The sequence below is a fragment of the Oncorhynchus mykiss genome, chromosome 11 (genome assembly GCF_013265735.2).
Source record: "Oncorhynchus mykiss isolate Arlee chromosome 11, USDA_OmykA_1.1, whole genome shotgun sequence".
NCBI classification, from domain to species: domain Eukaryota; kingdom Metazoa; phylum Chordata; class Actinopteri; order Salmoniformes; family Salmonidae; genus Oncorhynchus; species Oncorhynchus mykiss.
The window spans coordinates 49,279,262-49,288,858 of record NC_048575.1 but is presented as its reverse complement, the minus strand read 5'-3'; the positions used below and the strand labels follow the sequence as shown (position 1 = coordinate 49,288,858).

General features: G+C 40.5%; 1 protein-coding gene across 1 annotated transcript; it reads right to left on the bottom strand.

The window, feature by feature from the left end:
- Positions 1 to 5,011: 5,011 nt before the first annotated feature.
- On the bottom strand, positions 5,012 to 9,501 carry LOC110535816 (immediate early response 3-interacting protein 1). The gene is made up of 3 exons (XM_021621123.2): positions 9,308 to 9,501; positions 9,047 to 9,148; positions 5,012 to 5,601 (listed from the first exon to the last, which is right to left on the bottom strand). Exons 1-3 carry the CDS (start codon positions 9,396 to 9,398, stop codon positions 5,546 to 5,548), a joined length of 249 nt encoding a protein of 82 aa, XP_021476798.1. The 5' UTR covers positions 9,399 to 9,501; the 3' UTR covers positions 5,012 to 5,545.
- Positions 9,502 to 9,597: the final 96 nt, after the last annotated feature.

Here is a 9,597-nt window from a genome sequence, read left to right as displayed (position 1 = left end):
CCCTCCCCCTCCTTCCCTCATCTCATGCACTCAGAAAATACATATACTCTCTGTGCAAGGATAGGCAGTCATGGGATGCTCCACTGATTACACTCACACGACTACCACATGCAGTAAGGCGGAAGAGATCTGAGCTACTGATCACATAATTTAAAGAGGGTATTTACAACTCTACAACAGCAGAATTGCATCTCTATGGGCGTGCAGACAATAGAATGGTTTTACGCCACCTAATCCGCTCACAATAAAGATGATTTCTTTACCACATTAGCTGAAACTGCAATGAATTGTATTTATATCTATTGAACATTTACATACAATCCAGAATCTAATCTCCACTCAGAAAAGATGCTTGAGTAGAGACACTGACATTAAACATTAGTATAGTTGAATTAATGGATCTCTACAAAGCATTTCCATGATACAATACTGTTTGATGTTCCTCTACATATCTACCCTGTCCACACCTCAGGGATAACATGTTAGGAACAGTCTCCCCCTCTAAGAAACATCACACTAGTGCAGGGAAGCATGACAATTCCTTCTCTTCGTCCCCTATAACCAAATGTTTTACAATGAATAATACAAAAGGAAATACTTTCACATACATGGAGGCAATGAACTAGGATATAAAATATTCAAAAGTCTCCATTCCCTGTAGCCTATGCCGCTTCTGTGAACATAGCAGCATTGGAGTTGTAGAGGAGGACACAGAAAATGCGTTTACACCTCAGTTATTGTTTGATGCAAATATTTATTCTACAGGGTAGCAGTATTTGGGGTACTTTGGATCGAAGATGCATTTGTGTAAAAAACCTGCTGGACCATAAAGCCAATGCCACACTGACTATGATGACACATATTGGCAAAGATGAGATTCATACAAATTCATATCCTTATTATTACGACTTTCATCTACATGATATTTATACAAAGTCATAACTGATCATTTTAATTCACTTTCTCTACTGTAGTCCTGCAGATTTGTCCCATGATATGAGGTATCTTCCTCCCGTACTGCTCCATTTGGAAGCTGACACACTGGAAAGGATTGCACTCGTGCACTCTCCCAAAATGAAATGGTCACTATTCCTGGTACTAACAACGGCTTCTTGAACTTTGGCGGTGACAGAGATGGGGATGTAGCCAGAGAGTTTGGCAGGAAGTTAGGAGGAGAAAATGTGGAGAGTAGTAGGGAAAGCCCACAAAAACTTCAGCCCTGTAGTCTAGGGATTATTGATATCTACTGTCTTCACTTCATCTGGCTCTAATGTGTCCATGTTGGGCGATGAGGCTCAAAGTCGGTGTTCCAATTAATCCCAAAGGTTTTCGATGGGGTTGAGGTCAGGGCTCTGTGCAGGCCAGTCAAGTTCTTCCACACCGATCTCGACAAACCACTTCTGTATCGACCTCGCTTTCTGCATGGGGGCATTTTCATGCTGAAACAGGAAAAGCCTTCCCAAAACTGTTGCCACAAAGTTGGAAGCACAGAATCGTCTAGACTATATAATTGTATGCTGTAGCAATAATAATTCCCTTCCCTGGAACTAAGGGGCCTAACCTGAACCATGAATAACACCCAGAGACCATTATTCCTCCTCCAACAAACTTTACAGTTGCAACTATGCATTCGGGCAGGTAGCGTTCTCTCTTCAGTAAGGCAATTCTACTCTACTGTAAATGTTTGTCTATGGAGATTGCATCACTGTGTGCTCAATATTATACACCTTTCAGAAATGGGATCATACATTGTATGACCATGACAAGCAGCCGCAAACAGAGGGTCTCTGGGTAACACAGAGGAATATCCCTGAACTCAGTGTCTGGGTAGTCCCAGCCATATCCAGCAGCACTTACAGAACCTCCTCAGTAGATCCTTGTTGAACCTATACTACCGTTCAAAGGTTTGGGGTCACTTAGAAAAATCCTTGTTTTCCATGAAAACATACATGAAATGAGTTGCAAAATGAATAGGAAATATGGTCAAGATGTTGACGAGGTTATAAATAATTATTTTTAATTTAAATAATAATTGTGTCTTTTAAACTTTGCTTTCGTCAAAGAATCCTCAATTTGCAGCAATTATAGCCTTGCAGACCTTTGGCATTCTAGTTGTCAATTTGTTGAGGTAATCTGAAGAGCTTTCACCCCATGCTTCCTGAAGCACCTCCCACAAGTTGGATTGACTTGATGGGCACTTCTTACGTACCATACGGTCAAGCTGCTCCCACAACAGCTCAATAGGGTTGAGATCCAGGGACTGTGCTGGCCACTCCATTATAGACAGAATACCAGCTGACTGCTTCTTCTCTAAATAGTTATTGCATAGCTGTGCTTTGGGTCATTGTCCTGTTGTAGGAGGAAATGGGCTCCAATTAAGCGCCTTCCACAGGGTATGGCATGATGTTGCAAAATGGGGTGATAGCCTTCCTTCTTCAATATCCCTTTTACCCTGTATAAATCTCCCACTTTACCACCACCAAAGCACCCCCAGACCATCATATTGCCTCCACCATGGTTTACAAATGGGTCAAGCACTCCTCCAGCATCTTTTCATTGTTTCTGTGTCTCACGAATGTTCTTCTTTGTGATCCGAACACCTCAAACTTAGATTTGTCTGTCCATAACACTTTTTTTCCCTATTTTCCTCTGTCCAGTGTCTGTGTTCTTTTGCCCATCTTAATATTTTATTTTTATTAGCCAGTTTGAGATTTTCTTTGCAACTCTGCCTAGAAGACAAGCATCCCGGAGTCTCCTCTTCACTGCTGACGTTGAGACTGGTGATTTGCGGGTACTATTTAATGAAGCTGCTAGCTGAGGACTTGTGAGGCGTCTGTTTTTCAAACCAGACACTCTAATGTACTTGTCCTCTCGCTCAGTTGTGCACTAGGGCCTCCCAATTTTTCAGTTTTTGATTTGTTAAAAAAGTTTGAAATATCCAATAAATGTCGTTCCACTTCATGATTGTGTCCCACTTGTTGTTGATTCTTCACAAAACAATACAGTTTTATATCTTTATGTTTGAAGCCTGAAATGTGGCAAAAGGTCGCAAAGTTCAAGGGGGCCGAAAACTTTCGCAAGGCACTGTAGCTGTGCAGCATTGCTCCCCATCCAACCTGAGCTTGAGAGGATCTGCAGAGAAGAATGGGAGAACCTCCCCATGTATGACCATATTAGAGACACATATTTCCCTCAGATTACACAAACCCACAAAGAATTTGAAAAACAAAAAAAATCTAATTTTGATAAACTCCCATATCTATTGGGTGAAATAAAACAGTGTGCAATCACAGGAGCAAGATTTGTGACCTGTTGCCACAAGAAAAGCGCAACCAGTGAAGAACAAACACCATTGTAAATACAACCCATATTTATTATTTGCTCTGTTGTACTTTAACTGATTGCACATTGCTACAACACTGTATATAGACATTTGAAATGTCTTTATTCTTTTGGAACTTGAGTGAGTGTAAGATTTACTGTTCACTTTTTTGTGTTTATTTCACTTTTGTTTATCCATTTCACTTGCTTTGGTAATGTAAACATTTGTTTCCCGTGCCAATAAAGCCCATTGAATTGAATTGAATTGAGAGAGAGTGCGATAGAGAGAGAGAGAGAGAGAGAGAGAGAGAGAGAGAGAGATATCTAGTCCATCAGCATGACTGTAGTTTTTGTATCTGAAAACCTGTAATGCTACTCGTACTCCTACTCGTAATCCTATCTAATTCATTAGTTTGCATGTAGCATGGAATCTAGCTTGAGGTCTGTCAGTCAAACATGAATCAAAACATGTGCTTCCATCAAATTGACTTGTTGCAGTGAAAACCCACTGGGCACACATTAGTTGAATTAACGTTGTTTCCACGTCCGTTCAATGAAATTACGTTGAACCAACGTGGAATAGATGTTGAATTGACGTCTGTGCCCAGTGGAAAGGATGTGCGTGATGACGTAGCGCACATAAACATTACTTTTGCAGTTAAATTCCAATGTACCGAGTTACAATGGGTTTCCATCTTGTTTTCAATTCTACTGATGGTTTTGTCACCAAAAAAAACGTGTTATATAGCGAATGTGCCCACTCCAGTCTTGGCACATGTGCTCTAGCCAACAGCTCGCAGATACCGTGTGGGTATAGCCTATATGATGAGATTACTATGGACAAAAGAGCAAGATTATTTTTATTTGTCAAAGGGCAGCCAAGCATCGATCATCATGTCACCAGAATAAGACCCTCAATATTAATTGGAAAGGAGCATCAAGCTCATAACTTATTTAATCTGTAGCCTAATAAACTGCAAGCTTTCCCAAGTCGGAGTGGACCACACAACAAATCATCGTGTGACTCCAGGTTTATATGGGTAAAAGTCACCTTGTCCAATAGAGATTTGTATGGTTATCAAAACATCACGCCAGGGTAAGCCTAAACGAAACACACCCCTTATTTGAAGTGTTTCTAAAATCCCCTATGGGAAAAATGTATGATTTGAACCATGTGATTGGAACCATTTCCCTGTTTGACACCTCCAACGTGGAGCTCTATTCCCGTCGTCATGACCAACCGGCCTGCACACCGACAGTTAAACAATTGAAAGCAACACTAGTGTATGAAAATACACCTGTGTTGCTAAAAGCACCTAGTGAGAAGCACCCACCTTATTTGGTCGCCCTTGTGCTCAAGTTTGCAGCTAGTTCAAGAGTCAATTGATGCCATTCATACAGGGCATTACTAACATTTTTTTTACAGATTTGCCAGAGAAAGGATTCATTTTGTTTACATGCAAACAATTAGCCATTTAGATATTTTGAGCAAGGTCTCTTTGGTCTTCTTAATGTGCTTTTGCCACAGCCAAGATCAAAGAAAAGTTGTGTAAGTAGGGAGTGTGTTCTGGGACAAGAAAATGATGTAATGTTCAACTTGCTCTGAGAGTAAATCGCTCTGGATGTGTGCGCCTGCTAAAAGTATTACTATTTTTAGCTAATGTTGGGTTATGAACAAACTCAAAAGTGGTAGATTTTTAACAAATCTTTATTTTTTTCAAATAATTCATAGAAAGTTACTTAGAAAAAGTCATACACAATTAAATTGTGCATGGGACACAAAATGACAACTTTTTATCCAGGAATATGTTAAAAGCAACAGATACAGAATATACCATCAGAACTGCGACGAACCACAATTTCAAATAAGGAGAAAGAAAGTTGAATCATGAGATCAAAGTCAATTATCCTTTTGAACTGCCTTGTGCTATAACATTGACTCACAGGTGTCTGTAAAAGAAACTGTGAATGTAGTAAACTCAGATTGTTCTTGCATCTGAACTGTCACTTAGCCTGACCTAAGACCAACAGGTTTGACAAATGAGGTAAGGAATAATAATAATAAAGGAAATCAAATGTAATGCTGAATCTCTGAGATACATAAATGCGTGGGTGTACTCTTCTTCCTGGTCTGGTCCCTCCTCCAGGTGCCAGGGTGACATCCTCCTGACCCCTGAAAGTGGCTTCTCTTAGTTCAGCGTCCAAATTCAGTCCAGTCTTCTCTTCAGCCAAAAAGCAGCAACAACACAATGCAGACAGAATTGACAGCAATCAAGGGCACTGCAAGATGAGAGAGTAAAGATTATGAATAATGCCAAAGTCAGACCAGTCTCAGTTCAGTCTGGTTAACATCAAATTGTTAAGAGGAAAACAAGAATAATCTATTAAAAAAAACAACAACATGAATGCAGAATATTTTTGTTGTTGATATTTGAATATGGTATTGATTTTTAGATGGACATTGCATTATATCTGTCCCATTATGGCGTCTGTGAGAGCATGTGCAGCGCCACTGAGGCCATCTCCATTTTGAAGGGTTTCCACTAGATGACATTGCCAATTGTCTATATCGAAAAAAATGTCTGAAAACAAAAATGTGCATTTTTGTTTTAATTTAAGGTTAGGTGTTAGACAATGTTAGCAGTGTGGTTAGGTTAAAGTCAGATTTTAAGAAGATATAAATTGTAGAAATAGGAAGAGTTTATGACTTTGTGGCTGTATTAACTATCGACAACAATTACATTTTTCTACTACTACTTTGTGCTGTCAAACAAATGGAAAGGCTGCACACTGCCACGTAGAATGTGTGGTTTGAACAGGTATAAAGTAAAGGTTGGTAATTTACTGCCACCCGCAGTTATGGAATGTTTTCTCACGAGTATAATTCATTGCCTGATCCCTCCTGGTAACCTGATGGAATTATGTGATCCTTCCTTAACCCATAGATGGGTTAGGCTACAACCGCACGAAAATGATGCCCGGGCATCAATGGAGCGAAATGCTGTGTGTTAAGATTCTGGATGATCAGATAACTATTAAAAATTACAACAAGTTGCAATGTGGGGAATTGCAGGTGTCTTGTTTTCAGCTTGTTGTATCTTGCTATTGATAACATGTCTAGTTGAGGTGTTTTGACTTGTCACACCTATGCCAATATGGCTAAATGTCGCTAGCTAGTTAACCAAAGTTAACCAACAACTAACGATGAACTTAAAATGCAAGTGCTCATTGTACAGATTTATTTCTGTTTTCAATAAATATTAGGAAAGGAAACATAGTTTACATCTTGTCAACAATCCTTTGATTCTATGCCAACTCCTTCCTGCTTGACTGCTGTGAGGGTGATGAGCACAATACCGTTAGCGAACTGCAGCACCTCAAACGATTTGTTCTCGAGTTCAAGTTTGTTTATAAAGCTGTGTCCGTCATAACTTTTCCGCAACCTGATCAAATTCACATAGAAATGTGAGTTATAAATCCGTCATTCTCATTGAAAGCCAGTCTAAGAAGCAGCACATCTGTTCTATGTACGCTATTTCTATGCTTCCTGTCCTTAAGTTTCATTTTTGCGTCTTACTTTTGGTTTTGTACACCAGCTTCAAACAGCTGAAATTACAATATTTTTGGTAATTGAAAATATATTTCACAGCGGTTTAGACAGTACAAGGATTCTCTACACTATTGCTTGTTTTGTGACAAACTGAAATTAGGAAAACTATTCAAATTTTTGCAACCAGGAAATGGCAGAGCGTTTTCCGCATATTGCAGCTTTAATTAAATAATTATTGCACCATGCAATTAATTATCAGTTTTTCTTATCTATGCTGCCTTCAGCATGATCTATTTTCCTGTGCGCATATATGACAGACAGTTGTTGGTCAGAGAACGTCTCTGGAGCCACTGAGTGTGTATCAATCATGCTGTGGGACCTATTATGGCCAGCAGATCAAACGAACAACTAAAATGACAGGTCACTCAGAAAAGCTAATCATGACTCCTCGAGTCAGTACAAAAAGCATAAATCATTCACCAACTGCACATCACTACAACCCATATGAAGTCCCACCCAGTTGACTACTTCAAAATGGTGAAAGTAATCAATGACGCTGCTCAGTCTAAAACAAGCTTTTGGGCACTAAAGTTACAGATAGAACAAGGAGCCAGATGTTTCACCGGATGTATAAATCTGAAGCATCCGGAAGGAATGTTCACCCCTCACTAAATATGGTGAGGAGAGGAAGCCCAGTGGTTGGCAGTGGGAGAGTACGGAGCGAGATGGAACTGGGTCGACATTCTGCAGATTTTCTCATCGAAGAAAAGCCCAACCTCAATACAGTTCTGTTTCCAAAACTTCCAAAGTTTTGTAGACGTGACCCTTTGACAAAGTTTTTTTAAAGTACGTTGTTTACAAGGAGTGCAAGGGCAAATTGAGTTAATGCATACATGCACTTCACAGAGAAGGCGTTCCCTAATGGAAATATGTGAATACATGCCAGAACGTGCCAATAGGATCTTACTAGATTGTGCTTGGCTCTGCCCACCTCCTTGCATTTTTCTACACACTATGCTTCATTGCTCCCATTGAAAATGACACAGATGAACTACACTGTATATACAAAAGAATGTGCACATCCCTTCAAATGAATTGATTCGGCTATTTAACCCACACCCATTGCTGACAGGTGTATACAATTGAGCACACAGCCATGCAATCGCCATAGACAAACATTGGCAGTATAATTGCCTTACTGAATAGCTCAGTGAATTTCAACATGGCACCTTGATAGGATGCCACCTTTCCAAAGTCAGTTAGTCAAATGTCCGCCCTGCTAGAGCTGCCCCGGTCAACTGTAAGTGCTGTTATTGTGAAGTGGAATCATCTAGGTGTAACAACGGCTCAGCCGTGAAGTGGTAGGCCACACAAGCTCACAGAATAGGACCGCCGAGTGCTGAAGCGCATACAAATAGTCTGTCCTCTGTTGTAAAATTCACTACCGAGTTCCAAACTGCCTCTGGAAGCAACGTCAGCACAAGAACTGTTCATCGGGAGCTTCCTGAAATGGGTTTCCATGGCCGAGCATCAGCACACAAGCCTAAGATTCCCATGTTCAATGCCAAGCGTCGACTGGAGTGGTGTAAAACTCAGTGCCAGTGAAAACATGTTCTCTGGAGTGATGAATCACACTTCACCATCTGGCAGTCCGACGGACGAATCTGGGTTTGGCGAATGCCAGGAGAACGCTACCTTCCCCAATGCATAGCATAGTGGCAACTGTAAAGTTTGGCGGAGGAGGAATAATGGTCTGGGACCTTTTTATCATCATTTGGGCTAGGTCCCTTAGTTCCTGTGAAGGGAAATCTTAAGGCTACAGCATTCAATGACATTCTAGATGATTCTGTGCTTCTAACGTTGTGGCAACAGTTTGGGGAAGGCCCTTCCCTGTTTCAGCATGACAATGCACCGGTGCACAAAACGAGGTCCGTACAGAAATAGTTTGTCGAGATAGGTGTGAAACTTGATTGGCCTGCACAGAACCCTGATGTCAACCCCATCGAACACCTATAGGATTAATTGAAATGCCAACTGCAAGCCAGGCCTAACCACCCAACAGGTGTCCACATAATTTTGATAATGTAGTGAATCTTGGGTTAGTTATAATATATACACACACACACACACACACACATCTTTGCTAAAGTCCTCTATCCATCTCTATGGCCATACCTCTCATCACTGTCCTCACAGAGCGGACAAGGTTCATTAGCTGCACTTTGATGCCTGGTTCATCACCAAATCCACCAACACTTTGGTCCACACCCCAGCCAACTAGAGGGGGAAAAATGCTATATTATATGCAAACACTAGGCCATAAGAGATATCATTGTATCAATAAACAAGCTGTTCCACTTATTACTGGTGTAGCTAGCTAACGTTAGCAAAACACTGTTGAAAGCAATGTTAAACAAAATATGCACAGCCACTTACTTTTACTTAAAAATCTATCTTCGTGCAATACGGCGACAGCATTAACACACAAAATCACTGCTTGAATAAGGGAATATAATGTAAACGCCATTGATATCTGTAAAGTATTAGCTAGCTAACTTTAGCAGCTTCACGTATTTCTTGTGACGTTGCCTAAATGCAGCTATGGCAGCATGAGAAGGACGAATTGAACGAGCAGTTCGAAAGCGTGACTTCTTGAAGAGCGAGCGACACAGTAAACGGCCAATGTAATACCAATAATGTATAATAATAATCCATACTCATGGCCA